This window comes from Benincasa hispida, chromosome 4 (assembly GCF_009727055.1).
Source record: "Benincasa hispida cultivar B227 chromosome 4, ASM972705v1, whole genome shotgun sequence".
NCBI lineage: Eukaryota > Viridiplantae > Streptophyta > Magnoliopsida > Cucurbitales > Cucurbitaceae > Benincasa > Benincasa hispida.
Window position 1 is genome coordinate 68,168,103 of NC_052352.1, and position 26,085 is coordinate 68,194,187.

Here is a 26,085-nt window from a genome sequence, read left to right on the forward strand (position 1 = left end):
AATTGCAACTCTAATGACTCCAAATGAATTACAGATACTTAAACACACATTAAGACCCATCAAACAAGAGCCAATTACAAGAATTACAACATAATTGAAGAGAAAACAATGCCAAAACTCAGAAAAACCATATCAGTTCATCATTTTCATACAACTTATGAAAAGCACCCACCAAGCTAAAATTAAACCGAGTTGAATGCTTAAATGATGCTTTGATACCAATTGTTGGATTAAGGAAGCAAGCAGCGGAAGCAAAACAGGATCATTAAGCATTCCAATTCTTTAATTTTGGCTTCAATTCAGCATACTCATAAACTAAAAACAGAGTTTCAACACTAACTTTTGAAGTACCTCTTGAATCACGATCTTCAATTGCAATCTCCTTTTCCTTTGGTTGTGAACCACCACAAGTCTTCCCTATTATTCTCTTGGAACCTTAGATTGAGTTGTGGGACTCAAAACAAGCTTGAATCGAAGGAAATTGGAGAGGAGGTTACTGGTTTTACACAGTGTGAAGAACATTTCTTCAAACACAAATTCTCATCAAAATGCAACCTTTTGCATGCCTAATTTCCGCTTAGAATTGAAGTTTATATTGCATGACATTCAAGTAACAAACCCTTCTGCATATTTTCCAACTCCACTTTCATTATTGAGCTGGAATTGAAGTGAAAATATGAGTAGGGTGCTTGGTTCCAAAAGCCAAAAGTGGAAAAACCCGCTTTTGGTTTTTCATTTTTCTTTTCTTTTTTTTTTTTTTCATTTTGAAAATTATTTTCAAAATTAAAAAAAAAAATCAATTTTTAATTAAAAAAACTGAAATTTTATTAATTTTACAAAAATTAATTCAAAATTAATTTTTCTAATAAAATTAATAATTAATAATTAATTAAATAATTTAAATTAATTCTATTAATTTAATATCAAATATTAAATTAATTTAATACCAATTTCACCTTCTTAAAACTCTATTCATGAATTTAATATTTAAATCATATTTAATTATTAACCAATTCTCCAATTCCATTTAATTTCAAAATTAAACGTGTAATATATCACATATAATTACTACTTTCCTTAATTCTAATTTGAATGTTTCAAATCAAGTATCACACTACTCTAAGACTAATCCGTTTGTGAGCTAGTAGGGGCTCTAGTGGACCTACAGATCAGCTCCAACGATCCAAGATTAATTGACTACACTCTTTATACTGAATTAACGCCCATTCGTTAACTACCGAAGTTGTACTCCCATTGTAGATATATTGTGTCCACTCGATATAACCATAATTAGTAAGTTAACCTTTCATAGGTTGTTCGCAATAACGACAAGGTCAAAAAGTTGTTTTATCCCCGAGATTACCTCTTATTCCTTAAGTCTGATTCTCTAATGAACAATTGGTTTGAGAGAATAACCTCAGTACTATCCCTAAAAATGAATAAGAGTGAATTCCATCTTACACCCTATGTCTCCAGCTATTTACCTAGTCTATAATTATTGAGCCAACACTATTAAGTCCCTCACATATGCAAATCTAAATATAATTTCGAATAAACAGGAATTCATAGTTAACTCAGAATTAAGGTTAATTTGCCTAAGTCGTCGTTGTGAAATAGTCTGTCTTAAACAATAAACAGCATCATAGAGTAAGAATAACTAATATTTTGGTCTGATCTTACACAAACTCATTGCACATGGCGCCCCCACTCTCATGTCACTACATATACGAATTAGGATCACTTGTTTATAACACTTTACAACTCCTTGTAACTACAGAGTGAGCCGTATCCGATAGTGTTACCAGAATAAGACACCCAACCTTATTCAATATACTATAGATCATTTAAACTATTTACTTGAACCTGATCTGCTCTTATGTCTCTACATAAAATTCAAGTACTCATGTAATAGTCATGAATCTTATAGTTTATTAAATTTATTTTTAAAACGAAATAAGCAATTCATATATTCAATACAACTTTCTTAAATCAAACTTCAATAACAACTTTATTAATTTATAGAATGAGTTTTGTTTACAAACCACGAATTTTTTATCATAAAATCTAACATGAGAATATTATGTAATCCAAAAAAACTTTCATTTAAAGCTTTCTTTATAATATCTCTTTGAGATTCAAATAAAGAATAGCCTAACCAAAATTAAACTTAGCTCAACTCAACTGAGATTCAGATGTATTAGCGACCAAAAGATTTATAGTTCCCCCTATTATTTGGAACACTTTTTTTTTATTAAAAAAATAAATAAATAAAATAAACCTAAGCACTCATAAAGAGCCGGTTAGACACCCATTGCCTATATCATCAGGAAATCTAATTATAATGATCATTAAATTTGAAACTAGAAAAGAAATAGCGCAGTCTACCAAAGATGATGTAATCGATAAGCCATGAACGACAAGTCGTACCACGGAGAAACAGAAGTGTGTGCTACATTAACATCTCAGAAGAACCATAAAACATTAACCTGTCCAACTGTGGCCGCTCCACTCCAAGTCCAAGGCAAAACCTCGCTTTGAAGAAGAATGAACATTTCACTCTTGCAAATTAGGTCCCTAACGTAAGTCATTTTTCCTATTTCTTTTTTAATTTGGAACAGAATCTTACAACAAACTGTGATATTTCAAATTTAACTTGGCTTCTTCTTCCTGTTCCTCTGGGATTTTTCTGGTGGGGGTGATTTATGGAAAAGGATTGTGTATCAGGTTCCATGGTAAAAACTGTACACAGCAGATTAACTAATGTTGACGACGCAGGTAATGTAATGTCTTGGCACTGAAATGTGATAGAAAAGTAAAGACATGACCTCGCGCATCAACTGGATATTTTCCAAAGAACCAAAACGAAAGCAGCTGTGCATAACCAAACATTGAACACAGCTGCACTGGCACCTGCAATAAGAAATAATACTGTGAGCTGCTTACCAACACTAACATTTTGTGAATGGAAATGTGATGCACAAAAAGAAGCTCAAGAGCTAAGAAGGTAATGATGCCGGCATCTACTTGCTTACATATTATGCTATCTTCATTTCTTGCTCTTAGTTCTGATTCCCTCAACCTTAAAAAGTTCTTGAATATTTCCTAATTTCATACATAATTGAAGAAATGGACACTAGATCCTTGTTTAGAGCAGAGCCACCAACGATCCGCTTTATACAATCCGAGAGTCTTGTGTAATAAAGCAGGAGTTGAGTCAAAGCCGCCCTTAGGATTTCCATTCCACACAAGAAATTACTGAAAGAAGTGATGACATCTTTGTGCATCAACTCGATTGCAGCTTTCCATCTGCTCGCAAAGTCTTTTACAAGGGGCTCTACTTCAGCCACAGTAATTGGTCGGTCGGGATTCGAACTTAGGTCCTCCGCTAAAAAAGATATTTTCTCTATAAGTTCATTGCTTAAAAAACCAACAAAGTGACCAGAAGTCAAAATAAAATTTTGTTCAAGCACTTACAGCCACGGGTTTTAACGAACTTGATAAGTTGGCTGAAATGCTCTGCTAAGAGTTCTTCCTGCATGAAGGCATTATATCTTTAGACGACTCGCAAAGAATGACAAGCCATTCTAGGACATTATATTTTTGCAAAAAATAATAAAAATAAAAAAGAAAGGAATGTTGATATCTTTTGATGGGTGCAGATTTTAGCCAACGTAAAATTATAATACAGACTAGTGGTATCATCTCACAAGAATTTTCGATCACCAATTTTTTTCATTCAATTAGAAGGCAAAGTGTCAAAACAATAAGAATACAACAGCGTGAAGGTTAAGCCATTTTAGCAATAAACTGCAGCTGCAATCAAATATTAATACCAATAATGCAATTATGTGTTTTAAAATAAAAACCATTCTAGGTCATCATAATCAGCAAGTTACTTGCCACAAACAAGGCTGTGTTGCTCTTCAGCAGATCCTCGAAGTGCACCAGAATTTTCCCACCCTCTGGACCAGCTTCCTGAAATCAATAAAATTTCTCATTGAAGGATCTCCGTAGAGCCATAAACAAACTCATGTGCTGCCCCGGCTGAAGGGAAAAACTGAATAAATAATCTTGTCCAAGAAGTTCTTTCTATTTCTCAATGAGGGGTTCAAAATTATGAGAAGACCATTTCTTTACAATGAACTCTTGGAAACATCATTCTTCTTTTCTAAAAAGAAACAAAGTGTGACTGCAGATTTAATAGAAAAAAGACTGCACGCCATAATGAGGATAGGTTACGCTCTTGGGATCTGTCCTTCTAGCTTTTGTGAAATTATAGATTGACATTACCTACTGAATTTCTATTTCATTGATTTTATTAGACGAAGAGAGACCTTGAGAGCCGATCCCTACCTTCAAGACGGAAATTGTCATATCGTAGTTATTTATAAGAAACACTGTCTGTGATTTAGCTTTTGAAAAGGTTTTGGCAAGCTTGATAAGCAAATCGTCAATTGCCATTCTTAGCCGCTCCAAGTTCAAATCAAGCTGCAAACATGGCATTTTATATACAGATAATTAGGCAATGAAAACCTGGAGAGGGGGAGGGGGGTTGTGCTCTGACCTACCTGCCCATCTCCATATTCGACATTCAGATGGATAAGTGAAGCTGTAAACTCAGCGTATCGCCTCATGACATAGTGAGGATGCACATCATCTTCCCACAATGTCTTTACATTTGCATTCCTCAGACTGCTGAGGTGCATGTCAAATACCATCTTAAAACGAGGCCAAAGAGCAATATTAACCTGCTCAGGATAATCCAACAACCAGGTTATGTAGTTCATAAGCAAGCGATACAATTATCATCATCCATCTTTGGATATCAAAGAAATATAACATTTAAACAATTATGTTCAAAATTCTCCCTTCCTTCGATTTTCAAACCAGCAAATTAGTTTCACATTTATTCTAGTCCTTCTCGAAAGCTCGCACCCGGAGGACGTTCTCAATCAAAAAGCCCACATAAACTGTAGGGGCCATCAACTAACACCATCGAGATTAATGGAACTGATATCTAGAAAGTTAAGCAGAAGTATAAACTCGCCAAGAAACACAAACCTTGTCTAAATATGAATCCAAGCAAGGTATACGCCGCCGTGACATGATAAGCTGGACATATAAGCAATTTCAGCCAATGGATGTATCATACGTAACAGAAGATGCAACCAAGTGAACGAGGATGTAGATGTGTTGCAAGATGTTCAACACGTTGGAAAGCAGAGAAAAGATCAAATAGAAAACTGAGTATGGAGATCTTTTTCTTTTTTTAATTAAGAAAACAGAATATGCTAAAAATAAATGTCATAACCAAGTTGCATAAGCAGGCTTTTTCTAAAACAAGTATCTGATGTATCCAGACAAGTTATGTAACTCTAAAAACTAGTCAATGATTGTGGGCATCTCAATTCTCACGTATTTCATCTTATTTAAAAAAATATATATAATAAAATAAAAATAAAATGGTAACTCTTTAAAGGTTAAAAAATAGTACATAATTATCAAGATGAAGGCATGCTCCTAAATTTGAAAAGATGTCAACTTGATAAGTGAATTTAAATAATTAGAAAATTCAGAAATGATCTAAATCATAAGCTCCACCTTGACATATCTTCCTACCAATATTTTCTAATTAGGGCTTCTGCCTATTATTGAATTAAACATAGAAGCCTAACAGCAATTCTTTAGTTTACCCATATAATTAGCACCAGACCAAACTAAGATAATGTACCTGATGCTGATGAATGATCAGAATCATGAGCATTAGACCAATTGCATCATAACTGTTCGGGAGAATTGAATTGAAGTGTTCGTCAATGACAGCAAAAGGACCTGATTACTCGAGAACGAATGTCAGATCATGTTAACCTCACCAAATCACTATAATAACTGAAAATAAAACATCTTCCACTCAATATCTTTTCCTTAGAAGAAAAGTCAGAACTTGTGCGATATGCTTGGCCAGAGCTTCCACACAAATTGACTCTAGGAACATATATAGTTGAATTAGAGAGAGAGAAAGAGAGAGAGAGAGAGAAGGAGAGAGGGAAATGCTTTTGTATTCATATGCATAATAGATTTGAAGAAAAAAAAAGGCAATATAAGACCAATGGCACAACTTTATTGAAAGGTGAAAACTCGTAATAAAAGATTCAAACTCATATTGGCAACTTAACGTCTGTATAGATAAGTTAACTGACAATAAGCCAAGGATTCTATCATAGTTACCTGCAAAGATCTCATAAAACATTGATTCTTCCCCAAAAAAATCATCACAAAAATTATACCTGTGAAGTAAAACAAATTAATAAACATAATCGACAAACTTGATAAAATAACATTCTGAAGATAATAAACCAAGGAAGAGTAAACTGTGAAGTACTCAGACGTAGCAGTGTCCATTAGAAGCTTATGCATGCTCCTAAAGAGAACTTCGTAAGGATACTTAATTGAACTGGCTTCGGCAATATGTGGAATCAGTGCAGGTTCGTCAACTTCCTGAATAGAGTTTACACACTTATATATAGATGTTATTTATCACATGTGAATGTACCCAAACTCATTTGTTCTAAGTTCAAAGTAGTGTAAAAGAAACAATATATTAGTGAGAAAAGGGGGAAACCCCAAAAACACAAGGTATTACAAAAGGGAGCACCAATTACCGACTAAAAAGGATAAATTAAAATGAGCGAAAGGGTGTTTTGTTTTTACACTAAGAAAAAGTAGTAGACAAAACAAGTAGTCTCTAAACTTTATCAAAGTAGTTCTTTAATAAAAGATGATTATTTAAAGCATCTATTTATAATACATCAAAATTAAAGTGCAATCTAACAACAGAAACAGAAAATAAAGGCTAAATTACAAATTTCAAATTTGTGTCTAATTAGCCTATTCTAACAGGTCCCTAAAATTTTAAAAGTATTTTAGTAAATCCCAAAAGTTTCAATTTTGAATTTAGTAGGTCTTTGACCGATTTGACATCTTTTAAAATTCACGTATCATTAGACAAAATAATTTGAACGTTTTGGGTCATATTATACACAAAATCCTCCATTAATTTTGAAAATGTAGTGCATGTCAAGATTTAAAATAGAAATTTCAAGGACTTATCATACACTTTTTAAATTTTGGACCTATTAGACACTACCTTAGAAGTTCAAGGACTAAATTTGTAATTTAACCAAAAATAAATGCACAACTTTACATAAACAAATTCATGGTTAACAAGACTAAGCTACTAGTTCAAACAAGAATGAAGAATTGAAGAACTACGAGAAAAAATAAGTCACAAGTTAGATTCAAACAAGAGTGAGTGAACAACGTGATCAAGGAGGTTACAAGAAATAAGAGAGTAATAAAACCTTTAGTATCTTTATTCTATCACCAAGAGCAAAGACAGCAGATCGGTTCTTCAGTGGTTCCCTTCCTCTCAAGAAAAGACCTGAACTTCTAGCCTCAACCCCAATCAGATCACTAGATGTCGCTATGTCTAGCTGCAATTTCTCTAATGCCTGTATGTAGGCACGGAAATGTGCACCCAAAACCTGAAAAACATAAATATTAGTTTTAATATATCAATAGCTCAATACTCCTTAGATAAATGATTTTTCTCGTAAAAACAGAAAACGATTTTTACTGATGCGTAAAAACTTGTCATGCTGACTGTTGAAAAGCAATTATGTAAAGACCAAAAATATGCATGGTGAGTAATCATATGAAAGAGATCAAAAACTAATTATTGTTGGACCCAAGAATACTCCAAATCATTTATTCTTAGGTTAAATAGGCAATGGAATAATGTCGACGTAATGCCACATTAATTTTAAAATAAGACGTGGCATAGACTTGAAGCATGCAGAAGATTTGTTCTCTGTATTATGTTCCAGTATCTTGAATAAATAAGTTATTATCACCCCTTGGACCATTTTTTGTTCTTATGGTGTGTTACATCTATCACAAGAGATATCATAGCAGCCTAGTCAATTCCATGCTCACAAAAGCTTAGCCGGGAATAAGTGATAATTAGAGAGAGTGAAAAGCGAGGTATATAGAAACCAATACATGATCTTCTTCTTCGGCCAGGAATATAGAAACCAATGTAAAAATTTCTGCCGGGAATAAGTGACAAGCACGTTTTCCTCTCCCATGTATAGATTCCTTTTAGAGGAACGTGAAGAATTCATTCCCAATCATTACCACTTTTTATATATTTTTTCTCTACCTGTTTATGAGTTCCACAATAATTTAAGAATATGTTTGCAATGAATATCTAAGTGCTTGATTGGGAATGAATTCTTGATTGGATCACTTCAATGTTATGTTATTTTTTAGTGCTCTGGGGTGGATGAACTACTTCTTGAAACTCTAGGATGCCTGGAAGGTCTGAAGTATTCATATGGTCTCATTGCCTCTATGGTGGTACAACTACTGACAAAGTCTGACTGAGAAATTCATTGAGTTCTCATGTCCAACAGGCAATATATTGTTAACATAGTCTGAAGACTTGCATCATGCCAGCGTCAGTGATTTGGAACTCCCAGGTCAAAATAAATCAAGATAACCATGAATATCCATACTTCGAAACGACTCAAAATAATAGTCGCACAAAATTTCCGAGTAATATATTGTCCAAGGATTTGAATTGGCATGTCTTCCTCTTCCACAAGGGTTCACGTAATTAATTAAGCATGCATACCATTACAAAAATAAATGATTTCTTCAACAATTACCTTGTTCATTGTATCAATATATGCTGTCCGAACCTCATTATAAACTTCTTTGCTATGATCTTTGAGGAAAGAAATGACATACCTACATTATCAATTTATCATTAAGGTAGCAGAATCTGAAAAGGTATTATATGATTTTAGATAAGGTATTCAATGATAAACGTTGGGTAGACAAAAAATATGCAAAATCATAGAATAATATTGAATTTCATAGATGAAAACTAACTGGGGAAGGAATAAATAGATCATTGTCGAGGCACACACTGATCACTACTTCATTGTGCATAGAAGGCACTTATAAATAAAACAACAATCAATGAATAAACCAACTACTGATACAAGTAACGCATGAAAATATTCAACATGTAATAGCATAGCTTCTGAATCTGCTCTCTAAATTAGATATAGAAAAAGGCAAAGATCCGAATTTCTATATCAGACTGGAAAATGGCAACAGAATTTTCTTCTGCAATGATCAGTTGAATGGTAGGGAGGTCCACAAAATCTATTTACAATATTTGCACACCCCTGATTTGTTAAAGCCAGGGCAGGATACTGGCAGTTGGCAGACATGTAAGATGAGTGGGAGCAAATTGTAAAACTCAACTTCAATGGAACCTTTATGAGAAGGAGGAGAGAAGTGGTGTCCTCTTAGCACAATGTTTTACTACAGCAGGCCTTCAATACACACGATAGAAGAAATGGAAGATTGAGGAAATAGGGCACTTGTGCCATAAACTCTGCCAGATATATTTTTCTAATAAAAAAACATTTCATTAATAGATAAAATAAGGGGAAACCTCAACACGTAGACGTAATTACAAGAAAGCTCTCTAATTGGAAAGAAAAAAAAAAAAAAGAGATAAACTATAATGAGTATATGGATGCTTAGATTTATACCAAAGAAACGCATTAGATAGAACCAAATTCATGAACCTTTCAAAAGGAGAGTAGGAATCCCTAAATAAACGACCATTACGTTCACCCCAAAAAGTCCAGCATGCACAATACCAACCAATTTTTTTTTTTAAAACTACCAAAAGGATGTCTCACTACTAAAGAAGCAAGAAGATTGGATATAGAATTAGGACAAGTCATAGTCCAGCCAAAAGCTTCCAAAATAACATTCCAGAAGCGAGTTGGAAAAGATCAATCAGCAAATAAGTGAGATGGAGATTCCACAGGTTGGCGGCATATGTGGCACCAAGAACGGCAGAGATGCATATAAGGTATCCACCTTCGTAACCTATAAGTGGTATTAATAGCACCAAGGTAAGCTTCCAAAGGAAAATCTAGACCTTTTTTGGATAGTGATCCTTCCAAACAATAGAGTAAAGATCCTTCCTAGGAGAATCAATCGAACCCACCAATTCTGCCAAGAGAGATTAAACGCTAAAAGTTGATGCGGGATCAATAGGCCAAGTCCAAGTATCACATGTAAGGCAGATTCTAGCCGAGTATAAGTGATGAGATAAAGTAGTCTATTAAGAAGTCTCCAAATCATTAAGATTACGACTAAAATGCAGATCCCATGAAGTTGATCCATCAATCCACACATCAGCCACAGTATCATCAGGGTTGAGAGCAAGACAAAAAAGACAGAGGAATGCAGTAGAAATAATACCACAACTAAGCCACGAACCTTTCCCAAAAGAAGTAGAAGAGCCATTACCAATGCAACGTTGAACACAATTAGCGGCCGAGCTAATAGTCTAACAAAATAAATCTCCAAGGGAATTCAAAGAACCCCGATAACTAGATGCCGGCCAAACTTTGTCAGTCATATAATGTTTAGCCACAATTAATGGCCACCATAGAACATCTCACTCAGTAAGGAAACGCCAAATCCACATAGCCAAAAGTGCTAGGTTACAATCCTAAATTCTGCTAAATCAGCCTAAAGGTTTGCCAAATCAACTTTACTTCTTTTTTGTAGAAGTGCAGAAGCTGCTCCAATTGTCAGATTCTTCTTTTGGACTCACTCTTATTGCACAAACATGGCATATCGCATCCCAAAGTGAATCCATATTAATTTTCTCCCCCAACTACATGCATGACAAGTGATGGAAAGGCAGAAATCCTAGAGCATTAGCTAGGTCTTTAAAATCTGAAACTTGTGTCATACAGTTGAAAATAGGGGAGTTTTTCCCGGGGGGCCTTTTTGTCTCTTACCAATGCCCTAGGGTTTCCTACTGTTCTATTTATATGTGTAGTCTCCCTGTATTGTCTGTATCGTGGTTTTTTCTCTCTGTTATAGAGTTTTCCACATAAACTGTTGTGTGCCTCTCTTCTCTTTCTCTTCTATTGCTTTTCATCATGGTATCAGAGCATGGAGATGAAACTCTGGCCACCATTGAGGAAAACCAAACAGGAGAATCACAAGTGCCATCTGGCGACAATAATGGCACCACAACCACCAATATAGCCACTATCGTATAGAATGGTACTTCCAAACAGTTCTACCTCATCTTCAGAGATCAACCCAACCAGGAGGACAGGCAACTGACTGGATCGTCAACCAGCAGACCCAGCCAGCCGATTGGATCGGCAACCAGACGAACCCATGCGGCACGCCTCAGACAATCAGAAGCCGCGACGCACCTCAGACGATCGGAAGCAAGGTGTTTAGCGGCTTCTAGCTTCGTGCAAAACCATCCGCCCCGTAGACCTCGATGGACCTTCACACCGAGCCTTCCACGATCGAACGCCAGCCAGTTGGCGATTTCCAACCCGACCCATCCGACTTTCAACCGGTTGGAGCCTTCTGGACCAACCCTGCCACGCACGTGGACCCCCTTAGCCGTGACCCAACCGATTCCAGCTGCAGTACTTCGATCCCCGCTGCTGTCTGTACCCAATCTCAATTGAAGTCCATTGATCCCAGCCATGGTTACTGCTCAGCGCCGACCGTGATTCCATTCCAGCCGAGCTTGGGTTGCAGTCTCAGTCAACAGGTTCCTATGGTGGCAGATTTGAAGTGGGGGAATCATCACCTTATCTTGGACAGACACTTGACTATATGCACCCAAGAACGCAAGGCAATACAGTACCCAATGAGATCCAGGAATAATTCACCCAACTTCAACTTCAGCTTAAACAACAAAACGAGTCTATTCAATAACTGATAGCCGCCCTCGGAGAAGCACTTGGGAAGACCTCGGGTATTCAATCAGATTTCCCTTCTAACCTACCGACATACTCCGAAAATATGGTAACCTCTTTCCCTACTTTACCTACAGCAAATTTATTGTTTGTGTCTATGGGAAACTCTACAGGTTTTATTGTTGGGGAAAAATTGAATAGTCAAAATTACTTTTCTTGGTCACAATCTATCAAGATGGCCCTCAAGGGTCGTCATAAATTTGGGTACTTAACGGGTGAAATACCCAAACCAAGATCAAGTGACCCTCAAGAATGTATCTTAAAGGGGGAGGATTCTTTACTCCAATCTTTGTTAGTAGGTAACATGGAACCTCGGATAGAAAACCCCTACTATATGCTACTACTGCTCGAGACATCTGGGATGCCGTTCAGAAGTTGTATTCCAAACGACAGAATGCCTCCCGGCTCTACACCTTACACAAGCAAGTTCGTGAATCAAACAAGGAACGATGGATGTAACAGCCTACTTCACTAAATTGTCGTTACTGTGGCAAGAGATGGACCTATGTCGTGAGATGGTTTGGGATTGTCCTTGCAGAGGAGTGCAACGCTTCAAGTCTGAAGAAACCGATCGGGTCTAGGATTTACTTGCAGGCCTAAATTCTAAGTTCGATGTCGTACGGAGTCGAATCCTGGGCCATCGTCCAATACCGTCCATCATGGAAGTTTGTTCTGAGATTCGTCTAGAGGAAGACAGGTCTAGTGCCATGAACAATTTATTGATCTCTTTGACAGATTCCGCTGCGTTTAAAACATCTGGTCCTATTAATGATAAACAGAATAGTAAGCCTCCCCCAGTATGTGAACACTGCAAGAAACCTTGGCACACCAAAGATCAGTGCTGAAAGTTGCATGGTCATCCGCCTAATAGTAGACGACGTCAGTCAGGGTCTGGACGAGCGTTAGTAGGTGAATTAGCTAATGGCAGCTCTCAACCTTAGAATCAGGGAACTAGTCTGAATGACTCCAGTGCTGTGGGTGTCAGTGCGATTGCCCAGTCAAGTACGACTCAATCCTTTGGTCTTATGAGTGTTAATGGTAGCAAGTCCTGGATTCGAGATTCGGGAGCTACAGATCACTTAAGTGGCTCTTCTGACCAGTTTATTTCATATTGTCCAAGTGCTGATAATGAGAGAATCAGAATTGCAGATGGATCCTTTGCTCCTGTGGCAGGAAAGGGTCATCTCTCTCCTTTTAAGGGTTTAACCTTACAAGATGTGTTGCAGGTTCCAAAATTTCTTATAATTTATTATTTGTTAGTAAGATTATGAGAGATCTGGGGTGTCAGGCTGTTGTTTTTCAGGATCTGAGCTCGGGGATGACGATTGGCACTGCCCGGCATGATAGGAGGCTCTATTTCCTTAATGCAGATACTTCTTCTAGGTCATGTGATAGAACTAGTTTGCTTTCATCTTGTTTTTCTACTTCCGAAAAAGATTACATGTTATGTCATTTCCGTCTCCGGCATCCGAGTTTTCAATATATGAAATATCTATTTCCCCATCTGTTTCATAATATTGATATTTCTGGTCTGACTTGTGATGTGTGTATTCAGGCTAAACAGTATCATGTCTCATTGAGAACTCAACCATATAAGATGTCTAAACCGTTCACTCTTATCCATAGTGATATCTGGGGTCCTTCACCCATCACTACCTCTACTGGCAAACGCTGGTTTGTGACGTTGATTGATGATCACACTCGGTTTACCTGGGTGTTCCTTCTCACTAATAAGTCCGAGGTCTCATCAGTATTTCAATAGTTTTATACCACTGTGGGAACCCAGTTCAATACAAAAATTGTCATCCTTCGGAGTGATAACGGTTGTGAGTTTTTCAATGTCTTTTCGGGAAATTTTAGCCTCTAAGGGAATTGTTCATCAATGTTCGTGTGCGTACACTCTTCAATAGAATGGGGTGGCTGAGCCAAAAAATCGTCATCTCGTTGAGGTCGCTCGCTCTCTTATGTTGTCCACTTCCCTCCCGTCCTACTTGTGGGAGGATGCTATCTTAACGGCAGCCCACCTAATAAACCGAATGCCTTCCCATGTCTTAAAGTTTCACACTCCTCTGGAGTGTTTCAAGGAGTTCTACCCCAATAACTACCTTGTTCCTGATGTCCCTCTTCAGGTGTTTGGGTGTGTCGTGTTTGTCCATGCCCATGGTCCTAATTGCACTAAATTCACCCCACGCGCTCAGAAATGTGTCTTTATTGGGTATCCTCTTCATCAACGTGGGTACAAATGTTATCACCCGTCCTCACGAAAATACTTTTGTCTCGATGGATATTACTTTCCTTGAAGATCAACCTTTTTTTCCCATTAGTCGTCTTCAGGAGGAGAGTACTAGTGAAGAGACTAATTGGAGTCCGAGTTCATTGCGTTATCTGAACCTGGGATTATTCTTCCTGGGTTTGAACCTGGGAGTGTTCGTCCTGAGTTTGTCATGGATATTGACAAGACTATCCTTCCGACCAAACAAGTTCCATGGATAACATACTATAGGAAGAATCTCAGAAAAGAAATAGTGTCGCCTGTTACTTCTCTGGCTCCGGTCCATGAGTTAGACCCAGCATCAGTTCCAGGTACTGGTATTCCTACCTCTAGTAATAATGATGTTTGTGTTGAAAATGTGAAAGCAGAGAAATCATCGACAGTACCGATGATTGTGCCAAGGACACCTTATGCGATGAAGATGTGGTTGCAAACGATGATAGTTTCGAAAAAACTACTCCAGCAGATGATACTTTTAAGGGTGAATGTGCAAAAAGGTTCCTCAGAGATAAGACTCTTAAGTAGAAGGCTAAATGTGGTGGAGAGTCAGATGGAAACTGCAGTACTTGGGATCGAGTCACCCTTCCTAAAGGACACAAGACAGTTGGGTGCAAGTGGGTGTTTACAATAAAATACAAGCCTGATGGAACGATGGATAGGTACAAGGCGAGATTGGTTGCCAAAGGCTTTACTCAAACCTTCGGAATAGATTACTCCAAGACTTTCTCCCCAGTGGCAAAGTTAAATACTGTCCGCATCCTTCTATCAGTAGCAGTTAACAGAGACTAGCCCCTCCATCAACTTGATGTAAAAAATGTCTTTCTAAATGGAGAATTAGAAGAAGTTTACATGAGTCCCCCCGGGGTTCAAGAGTCAGTTCAATCACCGAGTTTGTAAGCTAAGGAAATCCTTGTATGGGTTGAAGCAATCTCCAAGAGCTTGGTTTGATAGATTCACTACCTTGGTGAAATCTCAAGGGTATAGTCAAGGGCATTCAGATCACACTCTGTTTACAAAAAGGTCATTATCAGGGAAAATTGCGATCCTTATTGTGTATGTGGATAACATTGTCATATCGGGTGATGATGCCACAGAGATTGTCAGGCCAAAGAGGAGAATGGCTGAGGAGTTCGAAATTAAAGACCTTGGAAAATTGAGGTATTTCCTCGGAATGGAAGTGGCTCGATCGAAAGAAGGGATTTCAGTTTCTCCCGTTATCCTTTTGTGATCTACAGTGATGCTTCTAAGAAGGGTTTGGGTTGTGTGCTTATGCAGCAAGGTAAAGTGGTTGCCTATGCCTCCCGCCAGTTGAAAAACCATGAGCGAAACTATCCTACTCACGACTTGGAACTGGCAGCGATGGTGTTTGCCCTAAAGATCTGGAGGCACTACTTGTATGGGGAAAAGATCCAGGTTTTCACCGACCACAAGAGTCTGAAATACTTCTTCACCCAGAAAGAGTTAAACATGAGGCAACGCAGGTAGCTCGAGTTAGTAAAGGATTACAACTGTGAGATCCTCTACCACCTAGGTAAGGCGAATATGGTAGCCAATGCCTTCAGTCGGAAGACCACTCATTCGGCTGCCTTGATCACTAAGCAGGTTCAGTTGTGTAAGGATCTGGAGCGAGCAGAGATTGCGGTGGCAGTAGGGGAAGTCACTTCGTAGCTAGCTCAGTTGACAGTGCAAACACCTTGAGACAAAGGATTATTGTTGCACAGCAGGGTGATCTGGACCTGGTTCAGAAATGTCATCAGGTAGGGTCGGGCCAGGCCAGTGAATTTTCTGTGTCGGTGGACCAAGGCCTTCTGTATCAAGGACGGTTATGCGTTCCAGCAGATGATGGCCTAAAGGGGGAATGTTTGGCAGAAGCTCACAACTCTCCATTCTCAATGCACCTAGGTAGTACCAAAATGTATCAAGATTTGAAACGGTATTACTGGTGGCCCAATATGAAAAGGGAGATAGCTGACTATGTCAGCAAATGTTTAGTCTGTCTACAGGTGAAGGCCCCAAGGCAGAAGATAGCAGGCTTGCTAACAGCCACTGGATGTGCCAGAATAGAAGTGGGAATGCATGTCCATGGATTTCATTACGGGTTTGCCCAGGACAGCGGAAGGTTTCTCAGTGATTTGGGTTGTGATAGACAGACTCACCAAGGTGATGTATTTTATTCCAGGAAAGCCCACGTACGCAGTGAGTAAGTGGGCTCAGCTATATATGAAGAAGATAGTAAGATTGCACGGTGTGCCAATGTCAATTGTGTCCAACAGGGACCCTTGTTTCACCTCCAGTTTTTGGAAGAGCCTCCAGCCTTAGGGACGCAGTTAAACTTCAGTACAGTCTTCCACCCTCAAACTGATGGGCAAACAGAACGCTTGAATCAGACGTTGGAGGACATGTTGCGCACTTGTGCATTGGAGTTTTCAGGGAGTTGGGACTCCCACTTGCATCTGGCAAAGTTTGCTTATAATAATAGCTATCAGGCTACCATTAGCATGTCGCCATTTGAAGCTCTTTATAGTAGTGGTTGCAAGTCTCCAGTTTGCTGGGGTGAGATTGGGGAGAGGAAACTGGTGGGAACTGAGTTAGTGGAGTTGACAAATGAAGCCATGCAGAAGATCAGGGCTCAAATGCTAGCCGTGCAAAGTAGACAGAAAAGTTACGCTAATGTTAGGAGTAAAGATCTAGTTCGAGGCAGGTGACAAAGTGTTCCTGAAAGTGGTGCCAATGAAGGGTGTCCTGAGATTCAGAAAGAAGGGTAAGCTAAGTCCGCGTTTTGTAGGGCCATTCGAGATCTTGGAGCAAGCCAACCCTGTGGCTTACCGTTTGGCTTTGCCACCGTCTCTCTCTACGGTCCATAATGTTTTCATGTCTCCATGCTGAGGAAGTATTTAACGGACCCGTCTCATGTGGTGGACTTTGAGCCCTTGCAGCTGAATGAAAACTTAAGTTACGAAGAGAAGCCTGCACAAATTGTGGCCAGGGAGGTGAAAGTTTTGCGCAACAGGGAGATGCCCCTGGTGAAGGTACTATGGCAGAATCATCAGTTTGAGGAAGCAACTTGGGAGTGAGAGGACGAGATGAGAACACTGCATCCAGAGCTCTTCTAAGACTAGAACTTTCGAGGACGAAAGTTTCTTAAGGAGGGAAGGTTGTAACGCCCTGAAATCTAGGTAAGATCTAAATTAATTCGTGCAATTGATCCTTTCTTTTATTTAAAGGCCAAAGTTTAGCTTTTTTTTTATATATATATTTTAGTAGTGGTTGGTGTTTTTGGGAAAAGGAGTTGGGGGTTATATTTATCTATTTAGTTGTTTATATCTATTCACTTTTGGGTTGTTTTACCTTTTCCTAAAAAGAAGTAGGGTTAAGGGTTTGGTATTTTTTAAATTGGGTGACCTCGGGAAGCGTGCAATAGAGAAAAAAAAAAGAATCTTCTTCTTCTTCTTTTCCTCCCAGCCGCCGCCGCCCCTCCAAATTTTTCTATTCTTCCCAACTGATCTCCTTCTTCCAGCCGCGCAAGGAGTCCGCTGCAGGCCCAGTCACTCGCAGCTGCACTTCGTCTTCGTCCGACGTCCGCCCCAGTCCCAGTCGCGCCTCCGTTCGTTCGACGACTGCCACGCGTCAGGCTGTTCCGTCCCCTTAGTTCCGTGCATCCCGCTTTAGGTTCAAGTTGCTCGCACTCGGCTTCCGTCTCCTCCAGCCGCGCCCTGCCAAGTTTGCCAGCCGCCAGCCCAGTCCAAGCGCCGTCCGCCAGCCCTGACGCAGACAGTTCCGATTGTCGTCGGATCGGGGTTGGTTCTGCTCAACCATCCAGTTTGGGGGTGAGTTTCGGGTTCTTTTGGTAACCCTTTGTCATCGGCTATTTTGGGCCAAAGCTATCCTTACCCCAAAAATTTTTTCTTCTTTTGGTGGTTGATTTCAGAATCTAGTAGTGGTGAAGGAGACTACTAGGCAAAGTGAAAGTTCGTTGGGGTAGTTCGGTATCCTTAGGTACGTGGACGCAGTTTCAACGCTTTTGTAGGTTGGGTTATGCTACTGTGTTTTGTGTCAAACTGTTGTTTTATTTGTGTGGCTAGGTTGGACCTTTTTTTGGGGTGTTGGGAGATTGTTCGAGTGTGTGAGTTTCGTTGCTTTCGTGCTTGCATTGAATTGCTCATTGGTTCAAACTTAGGTAAGTGGTTTATTACCGGTTTGCCCTCAATCCCAAGCATGTGTTACGTATTGGTTCCTCAGTTGGAATGCAATATTTTGATAGGCCTGCTGGTCAGATGAAAATTTTGAAAGCTTACGCTTATGTCACCGTATGTCAATGTTGTATGTCGTTGCAAAGTTTGATGGATGGATAAATTGTGAACTGTTAGATGATCTTGGCATGATTTATGACCTTGTTTGCATGTATATGTCTGTTTGAGATTCCAGTGACTGTTAGTGTTACCATTGGGCTATGCACATCGCATGTTGTGAGCCTTTGGGCCTCACCCTATGCTTATGTACGGTGTCCTTTTGGGATCACCACTTATGTTTATACTTGTGACCTCTGGGGTCACTACTTATGAAAGCGTGCCTTCGGGTTCGCCCCTTATGCCTATGCCATGCCTACACCTATGATTCCCTTGTGCACTTCAGTCCAATGGAAAGACTAACAGATCACTGAGTGGACCTAGTAGTGGGCCGCTTATTGAGTATACTTTTATACTCATCCTTTTTTTTTCATGTTTTTCAGGTAAGGGCAACGATAGACCGGCGCATGACAAGAGAGATCCATAACCTGGCCATTTGGACGGTTTACTGCTTCCGCACTCAGGTTTCATGTACTAGAGTCTGGTTTAGGAGTTAGGCGTTTTAAAATCTTATGAAATATTCATTGATTTTATTTATTGATTTATTTAATTGTTATTCATTTTAAAGTTGGGTTAGGGGTACCCAGAATGGTATAATTTTTTTTTTTTAGGTTTTCTCACCTTTGCTTATTTGAGCATTATTTAATTAAACAAAAATTTTATCTCTTTTATTGTATTATTCGTTTGAGAAAATGTATTGCCAAGTCTATGCATGCATAAAGTAGCGTCCTAGAAACATATTAGAAATTTGGGTCGTTACAAGACCAGACATATCTTACGCTGTTAGTGCAATCAGTCAGTTTATGCAAGCTCCTTACGAAGAACATATGAAGGTTGTGGAACGTATCCTGAGATATTTGAAAACTACTCCCGATAAGGGGTTGATGTTCAGGAACTCTGAAAAACGGTGCATTGAGGCTTATACGGAAGCTGATTGGACAAGTTCTGTTGTGGACAAAAAGTCAACATTTGGGTATTGTACCTTCATGTTGGGTAATCTTGTTACTTGGAGAAGTAAGAAACAAGGGGTTTGTTGTCAGAAGCAGTGCGGGGGCAAAGTACAGGGCCATGAGTCTAGGAATATGTGAAGGGATCTGGCTGAAAAAGGTCCTAACAGATCTCAATCAAGACAGTGATCTCCGAATGAAACTCTATTGTGACAATAAAGCCGCAATAAGCATCACAAACAATCCAGTGCAACATGACAGAACAAAATACATGGAAATTGATAGACATTTCATCAGAGAAAAGCTAGACAGTGGCAACATTTGTATTCTCTACATTCCCTCCAATGAACAAATCACAAATATTCTCACAAAAGGGCTTCCTCATACAAAACTTTGATTTTTGTGTTAGTAAGTTGGGTCTTACTGATATCTATGCATGTTGAAAATAAGGGAGTTTTGCCCTAGAGGCGTTTTTGTCTTTTACCAGTACCCTAGGATTTCCTACTATTCTATTTATATGTGTAGTCTCCCTGTATTGTTTATATCAAAAAATTGATAAGAAACCTTCTATATCGTGGTTTTTTCTCCCTGTTATAGGATTTTCCACGTAAATTATTGTGTGCCCCTCTTCTCTTTCACTTTCACTTCTATTGCTTTTCATCACATACTAATGGTCTTGAAGAGTGGCTCCTCCATAACTTTTTGTTGGTACTGGATTAAAGAACAAGCTCAAGACTTCACAGGTCATTGTGGCTGGTGTTATCTTTGGCAAGTCTGGCCACTCTTGGAGACCGTTGTCTTGATGGTGATAGGTACATGGAATCATTTTCCCTCCAGACAAAGAAGAATACGTTATTGATAGAATCAGATTCCTTCCATCTACAAAGGTTATTTCAATTAAGTCATTTTATGGTCATAATTGTTTTCTGACACGAGTCAATTGAAAATTTTTCTTCGTGGTTTCTTTGCTGGGAAGTACCCCTATCCTCCCCTGTTCTGTAATACATCATCTTATAATGTTAGCTCTTCCCTTGAAAAATATAAATACTGTAAGTTATTGGAAAATTAATATTCTGAATATCTGCTTATTCCATATTTGGCAGTCTTTTCATCAGACTACAATGAAAAGGCGTGTGGAAAGTGCAAAATTTTAGACTTACTTGTACTTCAAAAGAACACTCTGTTGAAGGATCTGAATATTTGTCTTGGGTTTTCTCAAAGCATGTAGTTTCTGGACAAGGAAGTCATAGACCTGAAAAACAATAACATAGACAAAATGCATATAACAGCCCATCAAAATAACAAAAAAGAAACAAAAATTCTATAAACTGTACATATGCACTCAAATTAGAGTTTTAGCTGCACCAACGTTAAATGACCAGTGGATACTGGAACAAAATTCAGAACTTTCTGCCAAAGAAAAGTGAGTTTTACCTTTGACGTTCACAAAATAAAACCAACATAGTAAACAGTAACATATTCCTTAATTCAAAATTTATAATGTATTGTTTAATCAATGGTGACCACATCTTTCATCTCTAATATGAGATAATCGAGACATCAATCTCATCTGAGCGTCATCGATTTTAATGATGCATAAATCCAAATAGGCATACATGACCAAACAAACTTCCAGAAGTACAAGGGAATGGTAAGACCTTGTCAGTTTTCACTCATGTTACATTCCTAATCTGTCGATTATGTTACATGCCTAAACACTACGTGACTGAGAACTCACAATTTCATTCTTAAACATATTAGAAATTAGATAACAGGAAGAGGAGAAAAATTTTATACTGTTCCTGAACTGCCAAAGTCATCTCTGGTGTTAAAAAAGCTACTCGCAGTAAAGCTGGAAGGTGGTTTCAAATTAAATGGCTTTTCTACTTATTTAATTTAACTACTACTGTACTACAGAGTCCTGTGAATGAGGTTGGAGTAGATAACATACTACTTCATAAATATCCCTAAGAAAACACATACTAACATATATGTCCAAAGGAATACAGCCGCTATGAGACAGAGAACAACCTTAGACACTGCTTTCTGTCGGAGTTTTTCAAGCTCAGGTTGTACATCCTTTAGTGCTTTGGAATTTTTTATCATTGGATCCACTTCCACGACCACCAGTTTCTTACTTAGAATCTCAAGAGTTCTCAAATATTCATCATTCACCTGAAGAAAGAAACAAAGGTTCACTGGAACATCCAACATAGGCATTTCAATGATAAAAAGAGAAGGAAACATGAAGAAATTCCAAATTATGCACCACAAATTATGCACGGACAAGCCAAATTGAAGAACTTAGCTCCTTTCTATTAGAATGAGTGAAATTTATTCATTACTACTCAAAGTATATATATTTTTTAAATTGGACAAAAAAAACAGAACAAACTGAATAAGAACAATATACAGGAGAAACTTCAAAAAATAAGAGGTGTCCAAAAGCAAATTTAGAGCAAGAACAATAAGAAAATGAGTAACAAACAATTCCAAGCTTTAAATGGGAGTGAAGTGTACAGATACCGACAATACCTCTCCATCAACAATTATGTCTATCATCCTTGGAGGGACAATGATCTCTTCAACAAACTTTGCCAATTTTGATTCCGCCACCTGAATAAGAATATAAAGACTACCACATGAGAAAAAAATGATGGAGTAGGAAGACGAAATAGTGATGTATGTACTATGCTGAGTTAAAATAAAGAGCAAAACTAAACAAAGATGCCATTCATTTTTTCAAAAGAAAGCAAATGCTACAGGAATTCACATGAAGTCTCACTTACAGAAGCATTAAAAAGAAAGAGGAAAGAAAAGAAACTTTCAGGAATCCATAAATGCATTTACTGAGTTAAAACAATGAGCAAACTAGATGAACATGCAACTTTCTTTTCAAAAGAAACCAACTGCTACATGCATTCACATGAATTCTCACTTACAGAAGTATTAAAGAGAAAGAAGGAAGAAAAAAGGAACTTTTCAGGACCCCATAAATGCATTTACTGAACCCCCTCATATTTCAGGTCCCATAAACAACTTTTCTTATAAGAAAAATTGATCATTTTGTAGATGATATGAAATTACAAAAGGGGAGGAAAGCTAAGCCCAAAAAGGTCTCATTAACAACTTCTAGAGTACACAATGACAAAGCGCATACTATTCTGAAAACAATATGCTCGTCACCACCTGAAAAGAAATGCCAAGAATCGAAAGGATTTCTAAAATAAACTGAGGAACACCGTAATATCACAGATAAAAAACTTGAGCATCTCCTGTTCCTTCATGGCAAGTGTTAAGTTGTGGTAAGTTTCTCAAGAAACATGTTTTGTTAAAATGTAGAAAATTCAAGAAAAAGGAATATAAGTGAATATCATTTCACACTACTACTAATTATGTTTTGTTCGCTTAATGAAACTAAATCAATGACAGTCGTATTGATGAATAAACAAAGTTGCTAAAAACTTGTTATGTGAGATAAAAAGAAAAAGAAAACACTTGAAGTCTGGAACTACTACTCAAAATCAATGCCAAATGCATAGTGCTCATGTAATTAGTTAACTTAAATTTACTCTTATTATCAAAATATGACCAACTAATGTTATCAGAATATGATAGTTAAGAAGTCCAAAATGCCATAATAAAATTATCACAGTACCTTAATTTCACTTCCTCCTATGTCTTGGCATTTTATATGATCTAGTAATACTTCTAAATCACAAAAATCTCTTTAAAGCTTGTGGAAAATAAGAATGTGTCTGATACGTTGCTAAATTAAACAACAATGGATGGTGCAAGTAAGCATGCCATTGTAATGCCTATTGAGATCCAAAGACCTATTTTTTCAGCTTTTTCAAATTACTAATGCAATGAAGTTTCTTCATCCAATCATGAATACCTTGCGATTCTTGAGCTTCAGACCCATATCCATTGACTTCTCCTGCAGGACCTTAATGTCTGCACTAATAGAACCAATTTCAGCCTGAAATGTTTTAAGAAAATATATATATTAGAAATCATGATGAACTCCTTAAAGATGATATAAATCAACAAATGAAATAAAACTCAAGTAGGTCAGTGTAATTCCATAAGCATTCAAATTTGAGAAAGACAGCTTAAAGTCCCATAGTATATCATCTAATGAGGATTGAAAATCATCCTGAGGAATCAGATACAAACTAAAGAAAACAGGAATCGGATAGAAATTCAGACTTCAGAGAAGATATAACGACACAAAATGATGCTACATGCTAATACAAGCAGATTGTTACACTTCACTGAAAAAGTTTGATATTACTGGGGTGCGAGAACAGCAGTTGAAGTACCTGGAAACCACTGAGAAGAGTTTCCATCTGTGATAAAATGTTATCGCAGTCACGAATTTGTTCATGAAGCGAGACTAAGTTATCACTTTCTTTAATATATTCCTGCAATGTTTGAACAATTCAAAGTGAGCACTTAATACTGGAACTCTTTCTTCAACAACTTTTCGTTGATACATGAAAAGGAAGAACCCCCAGTACTAGAATTAATGAACCACAAACATATGTGTGCATATTAGGAATAGTGTACACAGGTTTATATGTAAGACCAATCTAATTCAACTAGATAGAGCTTAAGTTTTTAATTTTAAGATAAGAAGCAATATAATGAGAATAGATAGCATGCAGAGAAAAAGGGGAAATAAAAATATCCTCCACTTGCATGGTCAAAGAAGATAAAGATCTCTGCGAGTGCTAATAATCATAAAAAGAGAACAATTACGATTATATGGCTAACAATACCATCTCGGCCCATGAAAACTGTAAAGCCACCAATCATACATACTTATAAATGCAGGGGCAAGAAGGTAAATATAGAAGAAATAGGAAATTAGAAAACAGAATCTGCAGAGAGTTTGTTAGAGCTAGGGACCATTTGAGGTAGGGAGAACAATTTTAAAAGGGGGTGTGACAGGAGGGTGAGGGCATCTTTTGGAACATTAGGCAAGGAATTGCTGAGGAGAGGATCCAGCCTCTGGAATGCTGGAGATTGTCTAGTTATATTCACTTTCTGTTCTTCGAGAGTTTTTCTTTCCTTGATTGTACTGATTTTCCCTAAAAAGCATATAAATAAAATTACCAGAGTAGAACTCTCTTCTTTGGGATTTGTGGGGTCTGTGCATTGAATTTTTTGCAGGGTTGAAGATTCCTAACAAAAACAAACATAGATCATGGAATTCTAAACCAACCAAGAACCCAAAATTATGCTTAGCATCCAGCTTGTCCTATTGAGCAAATCAACTACTCCCAACATGCTGCATCATAAATCTTTAAGGCTGTCTGAAAATTAAAATATTAATGAGAGCAAAAGAAAGTAATAGCCAAAGCACTCTCGCGGCACCAGAGTACAAATTGATGTCTACAACTGTTGATTATGGAAAATCTCCTCCTACCTTGTACATATGATTTTATTCCCTGTAATTAGGTTTTATTTTTATTCTTACCTTATGTACAATTTTTTACTGTTATAGGTTTTTCCATACTTAGCTATCATAGTTGTATAATAAGGGGTGCTCCCTCTTGTAAAATTATCACAAGAAATAAAAAGAAAGAGTTATGTATTTCAACATGGTATCAGAACCATCTCTTTGAATCTTTTCTATTGGTTTCACGTCCGAAACCCTAGAAAAGAAAAAACAGAACGTTGAAATCTCAAACATACCGTTTTCTTTGAAGCAGTACATCGGATTCTTTGGAGCTTCACATCCGAAGCAAATTCGTACTCCAACTCTCACGAACGGCTGGTACTAATCGAAGCATTCCCGGCCCAAAACACATTCTTCGATCGACGACCACGAAGCTCGTTCATCAACCAAAAGTCGTCAACTATGGCTCAAAGTCGTCGACCATGGGTGCCGATTCTCGTAAGCGTCGTCTCCGTTCGTGGGTGGCCGCTGATCGTGGATGCAGAGTGGCGATCGACTGCTGAACCAGGTCGGATCGTGTTAAGGAAGATCGTGACGAAGTCGAGCAGGCTTTAAACCTAATCGGGTCTGTAAGTTTTGTCAGCCTGATCGGGTCGGGTCTGGAGCAGCTCTTTGGAACCGGATCTGGAGCAACGTTTTCCGGTTTTTTGTTAACCTAATCGGGTCGATAAACCGGGTCTGGAGCAGCGTTTTTCGTTTTTTTTTTTAAACCTACTCGGGTCGATAAACCGGGTCTGGAGAGGTTTTTTATAAGTTTTCATTTTTATTTTCCCCTATTTCATCCTTAATTTCTTGTTTTGTCAATCATCTATTTTTCTAAGGCATCCATAAATTCTAACAATACTGAAGGGACCATTCTTCCAATCACTAATCACAAATTAAATGGAAGGAATTATCTACATTGGTCATAATGGAAGGAATTATCTACATTGGTCACAATCAGTCATGATGTTCATATGTGGGAAAGGAAAGGAAGACTACCTGTCAAGCAAAATTCCTATCCCAAACCAAACTGATCAAAGATACAAGACATGGAAAGCGGAAAATAATATGGTTATGTCATGGCTAATCAACTCCATGACAACAGAGATTGGTGAAGGATTTTTACATTTCTCAACTGCAAGCAAAATTTGGGAAGCAACCCGTGAAACTTATTCTGACC

At 37.9% G+C, this 26,085-nt stretch overlaps 1 protein-coding gene across 4 annotated transcripts in view; it reads right to left on the reverse strand.

Moving 5' to 3' along the window:
* Nucleotides 1-2,323: 2,323 nt before the first annotated feature.
* LOC120075241 (vacuolar protein sorting-associated protein 52 A) overlaps nucleotides 2,324-26,085 on the reverse strand; it is a 31,323-nt gene continuing 7,561 nt past the window's right edge. For 2 of the 4 annotated variants that reach the window (XM_039028457.1, XM_039028459.1), the window contains 17 exons: nucleotides 23,782-23,883; nucleotides 23,355-23,438; nucleotides 21,992-22,072; nucleotides 21,488-21,631; nucleotides 20,617-20,708; nucleotides 8,730-8,811; nucleotides 7,362-7,544; nucleotides 6,383-6,498; nucleotides 6,229-6,287; nucleotides 5,732-5,832; nucleotides 5,062-5,112; nucleotides 4,569-4,748; nucleotides 4,354-4,488; nucleotides 3,901-3,975; nucleotides 3,475-3,532; nucleotides 3,033-3,385; nucleotides 2,324-2,910 (listed from right to left, as the gene is read on the reverse strand). In XM_039028457.1, coding sequence (XP_038884385.1) covers nucleotides 3,081-3,385; nucleotides 3,475-3,532; nucleotides 3,901-3,975; nucleotides 4,354-4,488; nucleotides 4,569-4,748; nucleotides 5,062-5,112; nucleotides 5,732-5,832; nucleotides 6,229-6,287; nucleotides 6,383-6,498; nucleotides 7,362-7,544; nucleotides 8,730-8,811; nucleotides 20,617-20,708; nucleotides 21,488-21,631; nucleotides 21,992-22,072; nucleotides 23,355-23,438; nucleotides 23,782-23,883 — 1,848 coding nt within the window. In that variant the 3' untranslated portion in view covers nucleotides 2,324-2,910; nucleotides 3,033-3,080. Of the gene's footprint in view, nucleotides 2,911-3,032; nucleotides 3,386-3,474; nucleotides 3,533-3,896; nucleotides 3,976-4,353; nucleotides 4,489-4,568; nucleotides 4,749-5,061; nucleotides 5,113-5,731; nucleotides 5,833-6,228; nucleotides 6,288-6,382; nucleotides 6,499-7,361; nucleotides 7,545-8,729; nucleotides 8,812-20,616; nucleotides 20,709-21,487; nucleotides 21,632-21,991; nucleotides 22,073-23,354; nucleotides 23,439-23,781; nucleotides 23,884-26,085 lie in introns of those variants that run through there. The other 2 variants (XR_005481243.1, XM_039028458.1) reach the window with 2 other exon arrangements.